This window comes from Salmo trutta, unplaced genomic scaffold (genome assembly GCF_901001165.1).
Source record: "Salmo trutta unplaced genomic scaffold, fSalTru1.1, whole genome shotgun sequence".
Taxonomy (NCBI): domain Eukaryota; kingdom Metazoa; phylum Chordata; class Actinopteri; order Salmoniformes; family Salmonidae; genus Salmo; species Salmo trutta.
In genome coordinates, this window is record NW_021823195.1 from 287,427 (window position 1) to 303,465 (window position 16,039).

General features: G+C 46.0%; 1 protein-coding gene across 1 annotated transcript in view; it reads right to left on the reverse strand.

The window, feature by feature from the left end:
* Nucleotides 1-3,675: 3,675 nt before the first annotated feature.
* Nucleotides 3,676-16,039, reverse strand: part of LOC115189565 (thrombospondin-2-like) — a 39,589-nt gene continuing 27,225 nt past the window's right edge. The window contains exons 11-16 of the mRNA XM_029748183.1: nt 15,179-15,406; nt 14,663-14,793; nt 14,330-14,470; nt 13,360-13,457; nt 3,901-4,040; nt 3,676-3,778 (exon numbers count right to left, since the gene is read on the reverse strand). Of these exons, the coding sequence (XP_029604043.1) occupies nt 3,771-3,778; nt 3,901-4,040; nt 13,360-13,457; nt 14,330-14,470; nt 14,663-14,793; nt 15,179-15,406 (746 nt within the window). The 3' untranslated portion in view covers nt 3,676-3,770. The remainder of the gene's footprint in view (nt 3,779-3,900; nt 4,041-13,359; nt 13,458-14,329; nt 14,471-14,662; nt 14,794-15,178; nt 15,407-16,039) is intronic.

The window sequence follows — 16,039 nt, forward strand, 5'->3', positions numbered from 1 at the left end:
GGTTTGTATTGACTATATGAACAGGTTTATAACAGGTTTGTATTGACTATATGAACAGGTTTATAACAGGTTTGTATTGACTATATGAACAGGTTTATAACAGGTTTGTATTGACTATATGAACAGGTTTATAACAGGTTTGTATTGACTATATGAACAGGTTTATAACAGGTTTGTACTGACTATATGAACAGGTTTATAACAGGTTTGTACTGACTATATGAACAGGTTTATAACAGGTTTGTACTGACTATATGAACAGGTTTATAACAGGTTTGTATTGACTATATGAACAGGTTTATAACAGGTTTGTATTGACTATATGAACAGGTTTATAACAGGTTTGTACTGACTATATGAACAGGTTTATAACATGTTTGTATTGACTATATGAACAGGTTTATAACAGGTTTGTATTGACTATATGAACAGGTTTATAACAGGTTTGTATTGACTATATGAACAGGTTTATAACAGGTTTGTATTGACTATATGAACAGGTTTATAACAGGTTTGTATTGACTATATGAACAATGTTATAACAGGTTTGTACTGACTATATGAACAGGTTTATAACAGGTTTGTACTGACTATATGAACAAGGTTATAACAGGTTTGTATTGACTATATGAACAGGTTTATAACAGGTTTGTATTGACGTTTATAACAGGTTTATAAATAAGTGTATGAGTTTTTTTATTGGCTATGTCGTGTCTTTGGGCACCATTAAACTGAAGACATGTTTTATCAAATAACTCCCTGTAATTATTATTACGCGATTAAACTGATTAATCGTTTAACGGTAATTAACTAGGAGATCGGGGCACCAAGGAAAATATTCAGATTACAAAGTTATAATTTTCCTAATATAACTTTCCTATATTATAACATTATATATTATATTATAGTATAGGCCGATTATCTTCTGGTTTAAATTGTGTATTTTACCTCGTCCAGTGTCATTCCAAACGTCGTAAATTGTTGTTATCTGCACGAACCCAGTCTTCACTAAGTCATCCATACATCAATTGTCTTAAAATCATTTATTTACTAAACTAAGTAATTCACAGAAAGCAAACAAACAGTAGTTATCATTACAAAGAAATGGTAGAGTAATGGTCCCTAGTGGGCTAAACCGGCATGGTGGCTTGTTAAACAAACAAAGGGGTTGGGGGCAGCGGAGAAGACACCACAGAGTTGATAAATATTAACAATTGATATGCTAATCCTTTGCACATGAATGCTCACTCATTTGGGAACAATTGCAATCACTATATATTTACGCTCAGTGTGTCGTCGGGATCCTTGTTGGAGAGGTCGTTCTGTTGGAGAGTTCCCTCTCTCTCTCTCTCTTTTGGTTAGAATGTTGCTTTCAAAGCGACATTCATTAATGTCGTTATAGAATGGATGTTTCGTCGGTCTTAGCGTTCAATGATACCGAATTTCTAGCTGCAGACTATTAATTAATATCAAAGACTTGTTATCATTCTGTCGGTATCGATAGTCTAAAAGTTTAACCACGTGGTATGGTTAAACTTCAGTAGAGGGATGCATGGTCAAACCTATTGGCCAACTCGTAATGGAGTGGAGGCCTGGTCTGATGAAATAAATTCTTGGTGGGGGTTTTATACTGAACATAGAAAAGCTTGTCACATGACGCCTTGTCCTGTCTGTGTCCCTGGGGGCGTGCCGATGACTTAGTTAAGCTTGGTACAGAAATACAATTCTCTCACATTAACATCAGTACATAGCATCTCAACATATTCCAAATAGCTTTATCCTTATTAATACATTTGATACAACCATTTAGATGTAAGTCCCATAGCTGAGGCTATTATATAACATTATTATGGTAATATGGCAATATTGTCTCTCATGGGTTTCATAAAATTGTACCAAGCGGACCAGTTCGTAGCTGGATTCTTCCCTGATCTTTTATACCTTCTCCAGAACATAAATGTTGATTGGTTCACCAATTCTGTGAGGTGGAAGAATCCTTTGTTCTCTCCATGAAAACACTCTGTCTCTTTACTGTGGCCTGTTAGGCAGGACATTCCCTTTGGGATTTACGACCGCCTTCACACAGCCTTGTGTCAGAAGTATAGAGGTCGGGGGATGGTGCATAGAAAACCCAGAGGGCAACGTCATGACAGCTATATGAACACGTTTATAACAGATTTGTACTGACTATATGAACAGGTTTATAACAGGTTTGTACTGACTATATGAACAGGTTTATAACAGGTTTGTATTGACAATATGAACAGGTTTATAACAGGTTTGTATTGACTATATGAACAGGTTTATAACATGTTTGTATTGATTATATGAACAAGGTTATAACAGGTTTGTACTGACTATATGAACAAGGTTCATAACAGGTTTGTACTGAATATATGAACAGGTTTAGAACAGACTTGTATTGATTATATGAACATGTTCTTAAGAGTTTCATTACAGGTTTATATTGAGAAGGGTGAATTGGTGGAGGGAGGAGTGGAGGACTGGATTAGGGAGGACTTGAGGAGGGTGAAGTGGTGGAGGGAGGACTGGAGGAGGGTGAAGTGGTGGAGGGAGGACTGGAGGAGGGTGAAGTGGTGGAGGGAGGACTGGAGGAGGGTGAAGTGGTGGAGGGAGGACTGGAGGAGGGTGAAGTGGTGGAGGGAGGACTGGAGGAGGATGAAGTGGTGGAGGGAGGACTGGAGGACTGGAGGAGGGTGAAGTGGTGGAGGGAGGACTGGAGGAGGCTGAAGTGGTGGAGGGAGGACTGGAGGAGGGTGAAGTGGTGGAGGGAGGACTGGAGGAGGGTGAAGTGGTGGACGGAAGACTGGAGGAGGGTGAAGTGGTGGAGGGAGGACTGGAGGAGGGTGAAGTGGTGGAGGGAGGACTGGAGGACTGGAGGAGGGTGAAGTGGTGGAGGGAGGACTGGAGGACTGGAGGAGGGTGAAGTGGTGGAGGGAGGACTGGAGGATGGTGAAGTGGTGGACGGAGGACTGGAGGAGGGTGAAATGGTGGAGGGAGGACTGGAGGAGGGTGAAGTGGTGGAGGGAGGACTGGAGGAGAGTGAAGTGGTGGAGGGAGGACTGGAGGAGGCTGAAGTGGTGGAGGGAGGACTGGAGGACTGGAGGAGGGTGAAGTGGTGGAGGGAGGACTGGAGGACTGGAGGAGGGTGAAGTGGTGGAGGGAGGACTGGAGGAGGCTGAAGTGGTGGAGGGAGGACTGGAGGACTGGAGGAGGATGAAGTGGTGGACGGAGGACTGGAGGAGGGTGAAATGGTGGAGGGAGGACTGGAGGAGGGTGAAGTGGTGGAGGGAGGACTGGAGGAGAGTGAAGTGGTGGAGGGAGGACTGGAGGAGGGTGAAGTGGTGGAGGGAGGACTGGAGGAGGGTGAAGTGGTGGAGGGAGGACTGGAGGAGGCTGAAGTGGTGGAGGGAGGACTGGAGGACTGGAGGAGGATGAAGTGGTGGAGGGAGGACTGGAGGAGGCTGAAGTGGTGGAGGGAGGACTGGAGGAGGGTGAAGTGGTGGAGGGAGGACTGGAGGAGGGTGAAGTGGTGGAGGGAGGACTGGAGGACTGGAGGAGGGTGAAGTGGTGGAGGGAGGACTGGAGGAGGGTGAAGTGGTGGAGGGAGGACTGGAGGAGGGTGAAGTGGTGGAGGGAGGACTGGAGGAGGCTGAAGTGGTGGAGGGAGGACTGGAGGAGGGTGAAGTGGTGGAGGGAGGACTGGAGGAGGGCAGATGTGTGCAGCAGTATCTCAGTATGAACAGAACTCAGTTATCTGGAAGAGAGTGGGAGAAGAAAAACACAAATTAACTTTACTGACGTGGGTGAATTTGTGTGTGTGTGTGTGTGTGTGTGTGTGTGTGTGTTTGTGTGTGTGTGTGTGTGTGTGTGTCTCACCTCTACAAGTGTATCTGAGGTCAGAGAAGAGGATGTGTTCTTGTGAGAAGACAAACAGGCCCAGTCTCCCTCCAGCCAGAGTTCTGTCATACACCGGCCCAGAGTCAGCTAGGATGGACCTGCCCTCAGACACCACTATCCTACACACACACACACACACACACACACACACACACACACACACACACACACACACACACACACACACACACACACACACACACACACACACACACACACACACACACACACACACACACACACACACACACACACACACACACACACACACACACACACACACAAACACACACACACACACACACACACACACACACACACACACACACACACACACACACACACACACACACACACACACACACACACACACACATCCCGAGTCAGCTCGAGACACCATCAAACACCACTACTGGACAAACACAAAGAGGTTAGATGCCAAAGTTCAGAGGTTAATTAGATACCTGATGAAGCCAGTGTTAGGTAGGTGGATGAGGCTAGGAGTTACTGTTGGGGTTAGAGTTACTGTTGGGGTTAGAGTTAGGGGTTAGAGGTTAGAGTTACTGTTGGGGTTAGAGTTACTGTTGGGGTTAGAGTTAGGGGTTAGAGGTTAGAGTTACTGTTGGGGTTAGAGTTAGGGGTTAGAGGTTAGAGTTACTGTTGGGGTTAGAGTTACTGTTGGGGTTAGAGTTACTGTTGGGGTTAGTTACTGTTGGGGTTAGAGTTACTGTTGGGGTTAGAGTTAGGGGTTAGAGGTTAGAGTTACTGTTGGGGTTAGAGTTAGGGGTTAGAGGTTAGAGTTACTGTTGGGGTTAGAGTTACTGTTGGGGTTAGAGTTAGGGGTCAGAGGTTAGAGTTACTGTTGGGGTTAGAGTTAGGGGTTAGAGGTTAGAGGTTAGAGTTACTGTTGGGGTTAGAGTTACTGTTGGGGTTAGAGTTACTGTTGGGGTTAGAGTTAGTGGTTAGGGGTTAGAGTTAGGGCTTAGAGTTAGAGGGTAGGGGTTAGGGGTTAGAGTTAGGGGTTAGAGGTTAGAGGTTAGAGTTACTGTTGGGGTTAGAGTTAGTGGTTAGGGGTTAGAGTTAGGGCTTAGAGTTAGAGGGTAGGGGTTAGGGTTAGAGGTTAGGGGTTAGAGTTAGGGGTTAGGGTTAGAGTTAGGGGTTAGGGTTAGAGTTAGTGGTTAGGGGTTAGAGTTAGGGCTTAGAGTTAGAGGGTAGGGGTTAGGGTTAGAGGTTAGGGGTTAGGGGTTAGAGTTAGGGGTTAGGGTTAGAGTTAGGGGTTAGGGTTAGAGTTAGGGGTTAGAGGTTAGGGGTTAGGGGTTAGAGGTTAGAGGTTAGGGGTTAGGGATTAGAGTTAGAGGTTAGAGGTTAGGGGTTAGGGGTTAGAGTTAGGGGTTAGAGGTTAGGGGTTAGGGGTTAGAGGTTAGGGGTTAGAGGTTAGGGGTTAGGGGTTAGAGGTTAGGGGTAAGGGGTTAGGGGTTAGAGGTTAGAGGTTAGGGGTTAGGGGTTAGAGTTAGGGGTTAGAGGTTAGGGGTAAGGGGTTAGGGGTTAGAGGTTAGAGGTTAGGGGTTAGGGGTTAGAGTTAGAGGTTAGAGTTAGGGGTTAGGGGTTAGAGTTAGGGGTTAGAGGTTAGGGGTTAGAGGTTAGGGGTTAGAGGTTAGGGGTTAGAGGTTGGGGGTTAGGGGTTAGTGGTTAGAGGTTAGGGGTTAGAGGTTAGCATTAGAGTTAGAGGTTAGGGTTAGAGTTAGGGTTAAAGTTAGAGGTTAGGGTTAGGGTTAGAGTTAGAGGTTAGGGTTAGAGTTTAGGGGTTAGAGTTAGAGGTTAGGGTTAGCATTAGAGTTAGAGGTTAGGGTTAGGGTTAGAGTTAGAGGTTAGGGTTAGAGGTTAGAGTTAGGGTTAGAGGTTAGGGTTAGAGGTTAGGGTTAGAGGTTAGAGTTAGGGTTAGAGGTTAGGGGTTAGGGTTAGGGGTTAGGGTTAGGGTTTAGAGTTAGGGTTAGCATTAGAGTTAGAGGTTAGGGTTAGGGTTAGGGTTAGAGTTAGGGTTAGAGGTTAGGGGTTAGGGTTAGGGGTTAGGGTTAGGGTTTAGAGTTAGGGTTAGCATTAGAGTTAGAGGTTAGGGTTAGGGTTAGGGTTAGAGTTAGGGTTAGAGGTTAGGGGTTAGGGTTAGGGGTTAGGGTTAGGGTTTAGAGTTAGGGTTAGCATTAGAGTTAGAGGTAAGGGGTTAGGGTTAGGGGTTAGAGTTAGGGGTTAGGGGTTAGAGGTTAGGGTTAGAGGTAAGGGGTTAGGGTTAGGGGTTAGAGTTAGGGTTAGAGTTAGGGGTTAGAGGTTAGAGTTAGGGGTTATAGTTAGGGGTTAGAGTTAGGGGTTAGAGTTAGGGGTTAGGGGTTAGAGTTAGGGGTTAGGGGTTAGAGTTAGGGGTTAGAGTTAGGGGTTAGAGTTAGGGGTTAGAGTTAGGGGTTAGGGGTTAGAGTTAGGGGTTAGAGTTAGGGGTTAGGGGTTAGAGTTAGGGGTTAGGGGTTAGAGTTAGGGGTTAGAGTTAGGGGTTAGAGGTTAGAGTTACTGTTGGGGTTAGAGTTACTGTTGGGGTTAGAGTTAGTGGTTAGGGGTTAGAGTTACTGTTGGGGTTAGAGTTAGTGGTTAGGGGTTAGAGTTAGAGTTACTGTTGGGGTTAGAGTTACTGTTGGGGTTAGAGTTACTGTTGGGGTTAGAGTTAGTGGTTAGGGGTTAGAGTTAGGGCTTAGAGTTAGAGGGTAGGGGTTAGGGGTTAGAGTTAGGGGTTAGAGGTTAGAGTTAGAGTTACTGTTGGGGTTAGAGTTAGTGGTTAGGGGTTAGAGTTAGGGCTTAGAGTTAGAGGGTAGGGGTTAGGGTTAGAGGTTAGGGGTTAGGGGTTAGAGTTAGGGGTTAGGGTTAGAGTTAGGGGTTAGGGTTAGAGTTAGTGGTTAGGGGTTAGAGTTAGGGCTTAGAGTTAGAGGGTAGGGGTTAGGGTTAGAGGTTAGGGGTTAGGGGTTAGAGTTAGGGGTTAGGGTTAGAGTTAGGGGTTAGGTAGGTTAGAGTTAGGGGTTAGAGGTAGGGGTTAGGGGTTAGAGGTTAGAGGTTAGGGGTTAGGGGTTAGAGTTAGAGGTTAGAGGTTAGGGGTTAGGGGTTAGAGTTAGGGGTTAGAGGTTAGGGGTTAGGGGTTAGGGGTTAGAGGTTAGAGGTTAGAGGTTAGAGATTAGGGGTTAGGGGTTAGAGTTAGGGGTTAGAGGTTAGGGGTTAGGGGTTAGAGGTTAGGGGTTAGAGGTTAGGGGTTAGAGGTTGGGGGTTAGTGGTTAGGGGTTAGTGGTTAGAGGTTAGGGGTTAGAGGTTAGCATTAGAGTTAGAGGTTAGGGTTAGAGTTAGGGTTAAAGTTAGAGGTTAGGGTTAGGGTTAGAGTTAGAGGTTAGGGTTAGAGTTTAGGGGTTAGAGTTAGAGGTTAGGGTTAGCATTAGAGTTAGAGGTTAGGGTTAGGGTTAGAGTTAGAGGTTAGGGTTAGAGGTTAGAGTTAGGGTTAGAGGTTAGGGTTAGAGGTTAGGGTTAGAGGTTAGAGTTAGGGTTAGAGGTTAGGGGTTAGGGTTAGGGGTTAGGGTTAGGGTTTAGAGTTAGGGTTAGCATTAGAGTTAGAGGTTAGGTTTTGAATTGAAGTAGGGTTAAAAAGAGACTGATTTGTCTTGTGGTGCGCAGGCCTATTGCTGTGTACCCCTCCAATCTGAATAAATTCTACTGTTAAAATCCACTAGATTGACTCCTAAAAACCTATTCAAAACGTAAGTAGGTTAATATTGTTTCTAAAAATGATAGTCTGAGTGGTCATCTAGGACCATGAAGGAACTAAGCTGTTAAAATATACTAGATTGACTCCTAAAAACCTTTTCAAAACGTAAGTAGGTTAATATTGCTTCTAAAAATGATAGTCTGAGTGGTTATCTAGGACCATGAAGGGGCTAAGATGTTAAAATATACAAGGGATCAGGGGATAGATGCTTTATTAGTACATATGCACAGTTATAAGCCCATTTATCTATAAAAGTGCTATCAGGTCAAGTGCTGAGTTGTAAAAACAAATTCAAATACATACAAACAAAAGGAATAAAACTATTATAAATAAGCATGCACCTGTTGAATATAAGAAAAACCACACAAACTTTATTTATTGTGTTTTTTGTTTTATGGTGCATCCTTCTTCCCGCTCCTTGAGAACCCTGTAAACAAGTGCTGTCCCTTTCCATGGATCCTATCTGATCTGTTTAAAACCGCTCATTCAGACCGCTGGGTGTAATTGTTTGTAGGTCTCTTATCCACCTACGTTCCACTGCCTTTCGCCGCCCACTGGTCCACCCAGAACACGACTGTAATCCTGATATATTGAGGTAGGTGACGGGGTGCTCCTGGAAATGAGTGACTAGTTCTGTGTGTAGATGGGCCCGTTTGATATTGTATAGATGTTGTTTAAGTCTATTTTCTATTGTATACTGAGTTTCCCCAATGTAGTGTTTTTTGCAAAATGTGCACGTGATTATATATATGACATTTGGAGTGTAGAGTGAAATGGAGTCTAAAACTGGAGTGGAGGTCTTGCTGTATGAGTTTGAAATGAATTTTCTTTGTCTGAAGTGGGCCGTGTAGGGTTTGGGTGGTTGTGGGGGCTTGGTACTGTATTTAGCTTGGATGAGGATGTCTTGGAGACTCTTGTTCCTTCTAAATGCTGAGATTATTCTATACGGCTGGAGGGGGGTGTGTGCCTGTTGGGTGATGGAAAAATGGTGTTTGAACGCCTGATGTAACGGTCTGATCCTATGTGAGAATGTAGTAACTAGGGGGATGAGAATTGTCTGCTGCTTGGAAGGGGAACAAGAGGAGGAAAGAGGATTGTGGTTCCGGAGAGGGTCAATGTCCAAGTTTGTTGTTCTAGGAAGGTTAAGGTTAGGGGTAGGGTTATGGTTAGGGTTAGGATTAGGGTTAGGGTTAGTGATGGGGTTAGGGGTGGGGTTAAGGTTAGGGTTAGGGTTAGGGTTAGGGATGGGGTTAGTGATGGGGTTAGGGGTGGGGTTAAGGTTAGGGTTAGGGTTGGGGTTAGGGATGGGGTTAGTGATGGGGTTAGGGATGGGGTTATGGTTAGGGTTAGGGTTAGGGTTAGTGATGGGGTTAGGGGTGGGGTTAAGGTTAGGGTTAGAGTTAGGGGTTGGGTTAGGGTTAGGATTAGGGTTAGGGTTAGGGTTAGGGTTGAGGTTGAGGTCAGGGGAATGGGGGGATTTGGAACTGTCTCCGGAACCTCTATCATGAGGGTTGAGGTCAGAAAGAGTGATAGACAGACTTGTGTTGTGTGAGTGTGTAGGCTGAATGGGAGAGAGGGCGCCCAAGGTGCTGTTTTTTATTGTTCTGAGGTATCGTTTGGAGTAACCTCTCTGTCTAAGTGCATGAAATAGTGTTTGGATTGCTTTTTCCAGATCCTGTTTGCAGGAGGATATCCTATAAAAACGTATAATTTGTGATTTAACGATGCCTCTGAATGTATGTTTGGGGTGGTAACTGTGTTTGTGGAGTAGTGCATGTGTATCTGTTGGTTTGAAATAAACTTTAGTGCGTATTGTTTTTTGAGACTGATTTATGTGATTAAAGAAGACTGTAGTATCCAAGAAGTGTACTTCACATGGATCTATTATGTATTTAACCTTAATGGACGGGTGATGACTGTTGAGGATGCTAATGAATTCAGTGAATAGTTGGGTTAGGGTTAGAGTTAGAGGTTAGGGTTAGAGATTAGAGGTTAGAGTTAGAGGTTAGGGTTAGCATTAGAGTTAGAGGTTAGGGGTAGGGTTAGAGTTAGGGGTTAGAGTTAGGGTTAGAGGTTAGGGTTAGAGGTTAGGGGTTAGAGTTAGGGTTAGAGGTTAGGGTTAGAGGTTAGGGTTAGAGGTTAGGGGTTAGAGTTAGGGTTAGAGGTTAGGGGTTAGGGTTAGGGTTAGAGTTAGAGGTTAGGGTTAGAGGTTAGGGGTTAGAGTTAGAGGTTAGGGTTAGGGTTAGAGTTAGAGGTAAGGGGTAGGGTTAGAGGTTAGGGGTTAGAGTTAGGGTTAGAGGTTAGGGTTAGAGGTTAGGGGTTAGAGTTAGGGTTAGAGGTTAGGGTTAGAGGTTAGGGTTAGAGGTTAGGGGTTAGAGTTAGGGTTAGAGGTTAGGGGTTAGGGTTAGGGTTAGAGTTAGAGGTTAGGGTTAGAGGTTAGGGGTTAGAGTTAGAGTTTGGGTTAGCATTAGAGTTAGAGGTTAGGGTTAGGGTTAGAGTTAGCGATTAGGGTTAGAGGTTAGGGTTAGAGGTTAGAGTTAGGGTTAGAGGTTAGGGGTTAGGGTTAGGGGTTAGGGTTAGGGTTTAGAGTTAGGGTTAGCATTAGAGTTAGAGGTTAGGGTTAGGGTTAGGGTTAGAGTTAGGGTTAGAGGTTAGGGGTTAGGGTTAGGGGTTAGGGTTAGGGTTTAGAGTTAGGGTTAGCATTAGAGTTAGAGGTTAGGGTTAGGGTTAGGGTTAGAGTTAGGGTTAGAGGTTAGGGGTTAGGGTTAGGGGTTAGGGTTAGGGTTTAGAGTTAGGGTTAGCATTAGAGTTAGAGGTAAGGGGTTAGGGTTAGGGGTTAGAGTTAGGGGTTAGGGGTTAGAGGTTAGGGTTAGAGGTAAGGGGTTAGGGTTAGGGGTTAGAGTTAGGGTTAGAGTTAGGGGTTAGAGGTTAGAGTTAGGGGTTATAGTTAGGGGTTAGAGTTAGGGGTTAGAGTTAGGGGTTAGGGGTTAGAGTTAGGGGTTAGGGGTTAGAGTTAGGGGTTAGAGTTAGGGGTTAGAGTTAGGGGTTAGGGGTTAGAGTTAGGGGTTAGAGTTAGGGGTTAGGGGTTAGAGTTAGGGGTTAGGGGTTAGAGTTAGGGGTTAGAGTTAGGGGTTAGAGGTTAGAGTTACTGTTGGGGTTAGAGTTACTGTTGGGGTTAGAGTTAGTGGTTAGGGGTTAGAGTTACTGTTGGGGTTAGAGTTAGTGGTTAGGGGTTAGAGTTAGAGTTACTGTTGGGGTTAGAGTTACTGTTGGGGTTAGAGTTACTGTTGGGGTTAGAGTTAGTGGTTAGGGGTTAGAGTTAGGGCTTAGAGTTAGAGGGTAGGGGTTAGGGGTTAGAGTTAGGGGTTAGAGGTTAGAGGTTAGAGTTACTGTTGGGGTTAGAGTTAGTGGTTAGGGGTTAGAGTTAGGGCTTAGAGTTAGAGGGTAGGGGTTAGGGTTAGAGGTTAGGGGTTAGGGGTTAGAGTTAGGGGTTAGGGTTAGAGTTAGGGGTTAGGGTTAGAGTTAGTGGTTAGGGGTTAGAGTTAGGGCTTAGAGTTAGAGGGTAGGGGTTAGGGTTAGAGGTTAGGGGTTAGGGGTTAGAGTTAGGGGTTAGGGTTAGAGTTAGGGGTTAGGGTTAGAGTTAGGGGTTAGAGGTTAGGGGTTAGGGGTTAGAGTTAGAGGTTAGAGGTTAGGGGTTAGGGGTTAGAGTTAGGGGTTAGAGGTTAGGGGTTAGGGGTTAGGGGTTAGAGGTTAGAGGTTAGAGGTTAGAGATTAGGGGTTAGGGGTTAGAGTTAGGGGTTAGAGGTTAGGGGTTAGGGGTTAGAGGTTAGGGGTTAGAGGTTAGGGGTTAGAGGTTGGGGGTTAGTGGTTAGGGGTTAGTGGTTAGAGGTTAGGGGTTAGAGGTTAGCATTAGAGTTAGAGGTTAGGGTTAGAGTTAGGGTTAAAGTTAGAGGTTAGGGTTAGGGTTAGAGTTAGAGGTTAGGGTTAGAGTTTAGGGGTTAGAGTTAGAGGTTAGGGTTAGCATTAGAGTTAGAGGTTAGGGTTAGGGTTAGAGTTAGAGGTTAGGGTTAGAGGTTAGAGTTAGGTTTAGAGGTTAGGGTTAGAGGTTAGGGTTAGAGGTTAGAGTTAGGGTTAGAGGTTAGGGGTTAGGGTTAGGGGTTAGGGTTAGGGTTTAGAGTTAGGGTTAGCATTAGAGTTAGAGGTTAGGGTTAGGGTTAGGGTTAGAGTTAGAGGTTAGGGTTAGAGATTAGAGGTTAGAGTTAGAGGTTAGGGTTAGCATTAGAGTTAGAGGTTAGGGGTAGGGTTAGAGTTAGGGGTTAGAGTTAGGGTTAGAGGTTAGGGTTAGAGGTTAGGGGTTAGAGTTAGGGTTAGAGGTTAGGGTTAGAGGTTAGGGTTAGAGGTTAGGGGTTAGAGTTAGGGTTAGAGGTTAGGGGTTAGGGTTAGGGTTAGAGTTAGAGGTTAGGGTTAGAGGTTAGGGGTTAGAGTTAGAGGTTAGGGTTAGGGTTAGAGTTAGAGGTAAGGGGTAGGGTTAGAGGTTAGGGGTTAGAGTTAGGGTTAGAGGTTAGGGTTAGAGGTTAGGGGTTAGAGTTAGGGTTAGAGGTTAGGGTTAGAGGTTAGGGTTAGAGGTTAGGGGTTAGAGTTAGGGTTAGAGGTTAGGGGTTAGGGTTAGGGTTAGAGTTAGAGGTTAGGGTTAGAGGTTAGGGGTTAGAGTTAGAGTTTGGGTTAGCATTAGAGTTAGAGGTTAGGGTTAGGGTTAGAGTTAGTGATTAGGGTTAGAGGTTAGGGGTTAGAGTTAGGGTTAGAGGTTAGGGTTAGGGTTAGGGTTAGAGTTAGAGGTTAGGGGTTAGGGGTTAGAGTTAGGGTTAGGGGTTAGGGGTTAGGGGTTAGAGTTAGGGGTTAGAGTTAGGGGTTAGAGTTAGGGGTTAGAGGTTAGAGTTAGGGGTTATAGTTAGGGGTTAGAGTTAGGGGTTAGAGTTAGGGGTTAGGGGTTAGAGTTAGGGGTTAGGGGTTAGAGTTAGGGGTTAGAGTTAGGGGTTAGAGGTTAGAGTTAGGGGTTAGAGTTAGGGGTTAGAGTTAGGGGTCAGAGTTAGGGGTTAGAGTTAGGGGTTAGAGTTAGGGGTTAGAGTTAGGGGTTAGAGTCAGGGGTTAGTGGTTAGAGTTAGGGGTTAGTGGTTAGAGTTAGGGGTTAGTGGTTAGAGTTAGGGGTTAGAGTTAGGGGTTAGGGGTTAGAGTTAGGGGTTAGGGGTTAGAGTTAGGGGTTAGAGTTAGGGTTAGAGGTTAGAGTTAGGGGTTAGAGTTAGGGGTTAGAGTTAGGGGTCAGAGTTAGGGGTTAGAGTTAGGGGTTAGAGTTAGGGGTTAGAGTTAGGGGTTAGAGTCAGGGGTTAGTGGTTAGAGTTAGGGGTTAGTGGTTAGAGTTAGGGGTTAGTGGTTAGAGTTAGGGGTTAGAGTTAGGGGTTAGAGTTAGGGGTTAGAGTTAGAGTTATGGGTTAGAGTTAGGGTTTAGAGTTAGGGGTTAGGGGTTAGAGTTAGGGGTTAGAGTTAGGGGTTAGTGGTTAGAGTTAGGGGTTAGGGGTTAGAGTTAGGGGTTAGAGTTAGGGGTTAGAGTTAGGGGTTAGAGTTACGGGTTAGAGTTATGGGTTGGGGTTAAGTACCTTATGAAACCGGTCTTGGGTCGGTGGATGAGGTGCCAGCGGTAGGCAGTGTAGTCCTTCCAGCCCATGTTGTTGGGGTCATGCCACAGTGTGCGAACCTAAGGACCCACACACAGAGTTTTACTATAGGGTTAGAGGTGTGTGTGTGTTTCCTGTGTGTACCTGCTGTATGCTGTTTCCTGTGTGTACCTGCTGTGTGCTGTTTCCTGTGTGTACCTGCTGTATGGTGTTTCTTGTGTGTACCTGCTGTGTGGTGTTTCCTGTGTGTACCTGCTGTATGCTGTTTCCTGTGTGTACCTGCTGTGTGGTGTTTCCTGTGTGTACCTGCTGTATGGTGTTTCCTGTGTGTACCTGCTGTGTGGTGTTTCCTGTGTGTACCTGCTGTGTGGTGTTTCCTGTGTACCTGCTGTGTGGTGTTTCCTGTGTGTACCTGCTGTGTGGTGTTTCCTGTGTGTACCTGCTGCATGGTGTTTCCTGTGTGTACCTGCTGTGTGGTGTTTCCTGTGTGTACCTGCTGTGTGGTGTTTCCTGTGTGTACCTGCTGCATGGTGTTCCCTGTGTGTACCTGCTGTGTGGTGTTTCCTGTGTGTACCTGCTGTATGGATTTTCCCTTGTGTACCTGCTGCATGGTGTTCCTTGTGTGTACCTGCTGTGTGGTGTTCCCTGTGTGTACCTGCTGTGTGGTGTTTCCTGTGTGTACCTGCTGCATGGTGTTCCCTGTGTGTACCTGCTGTGTGGTGTTCCCTGTGTGTACCTGCTGTGTGGTGTTTCCTGTGTGTACCTGCTGCATGGTGTTCCCTGTGTGTACCTGCTGTATGCTGTTTCCTGTGTGTACCTGCTGTGTGGTGTTTCCTGTGTGTACTTGCTGTGTGGTGTTTCCTGTGTGTACCTGCTGCATGGTGTTTCCTGTGTGTACCTGCTGTGTGGTGTTTCCTGTGTGTACCTGCTGCATGCTGTTTCCTGTGTGTACCTGCTGCATGGTGTTCCCTGTGTGCCACAGGGCGTTGCGGAGGGCCTCCCCAGGGCCTGAGGTTGAGTTGACCACTTTGAGAGAGACACCAGCGTTCCCAAACGCCCTGGAAGGACTATTCTCCCAGTACGCCTGGCTGACCTGGCAGGGTTTGAAGTTACAGGTTTGAGGTAAGAGGTCAGGACGGGCTGACCGGGCAGGGTTAGAGGCCAGTGTGTGTGTGTGTGTGTGTGTGTGTGTGTGTGTGTGTGTGTGTGTGTGTGTGTGTGTGTGTGTGTGTGTGTGTGTGTGTGTGTGTGTGTGTGTGTGTGTGTGTGTGTACTCCTGACTGACCTGTTTCCACATGACAACGTAGAACCGTCTGCTGGACTGGAAGGAGAACACAAACCCTACGTAGTCATCATCACGGTCTGTGTTCACGTAGAATGTCCCGCTGAAGTCTACCGCACGGAACTCATCGAAACCTGAGAACACACGCACACGCGCACAAACGCAGGCACGCACACGCGCACAAACACAGGCACGCACACGCACACAAACACAGGCACGCACACGCGCACAAACACAGGCACGCACACGCGCACAAACATAGGCACGCACACGCACGCACAAACACAGGCACGCACACGCGCACAAACACAGGCACGCACACGCACGCACAAACACAGGCACGCACACACGCACAAACGCAGGCACGCACACGCACGCACAAACACAGGCACGCACACGCGCACAAACACAGGCACACACACACGCACAAACACAGGCACGCACACGCACATGAAAACCACACAAACAACACCCAGATCAGCGTTAATGCGGTCTTAGGTTAGAGGTTAAGGGTCGTACCCAAGGCGATGCCAGGGTCAGAGTTTGCAGTCTGTAGCAGTTCGGTTCCGTGTCCTCGAACCACCCACAGAGGGTCAGACTGAGTGGTCCCCCGAGGGTCCAACAGAACCGTCTGAAACTTCCTGAAGTCTGTAACTCCAATACCACTGTTCTCTGAGCAAACATCTAGTGCATCTGGTATACTGTCATTATCAAAGTCATCCTTACAAGCATCACCACGACCATCATCTAGAGACAGGAGAGAGAGAGGTAATATCATTATCAAAGTCATCTTTACAGAGACTGAAAACGGTACACACACACTGATAATGTGGTGTGTGTATATGTGTTTGTGTGTGTGCCAGAATCACTATTATTTGAGTCACAAGCAAGTCTCAAGTCACAAGGTACGTGTCTCAAGTCGAGTCCCAAGTAGAACGGGTCGAGTCTCGAGTCCAGGCCAAGTCATGCATTCTAAGAGCAAGTCGAGTCACACATTTTTTCAAGTCAAGTAAAAATATATATATATACACATGCAATGACTTGTTCAACTACAAATGGAGACCTTGGGACTAGAATGTTCTATCTGCAAGTGGAGACCTTGGGACTAGAATGTTCTATCTACAAGTGGAGACCTTGGGACTAGAAGGTTCTATCTACAAGTGGAGACCTTGGGACTAGAAGGTTCTATCTACAAGTGGAGACCTTGGGACTAGAAGGTTCTATCTACAAGTGGAGACCTTGGGACTAGAATGTTCTATCTGCAAGTGGAGACCTTGGGACTAGAAGGTTCTATCTACAAGTAGAGACCTTGGGACTAGAAGGTTCTATCTACAAACTGAGACTTTGGGACTAGAAGTTTCTATCTACTGTCGTGTCTTT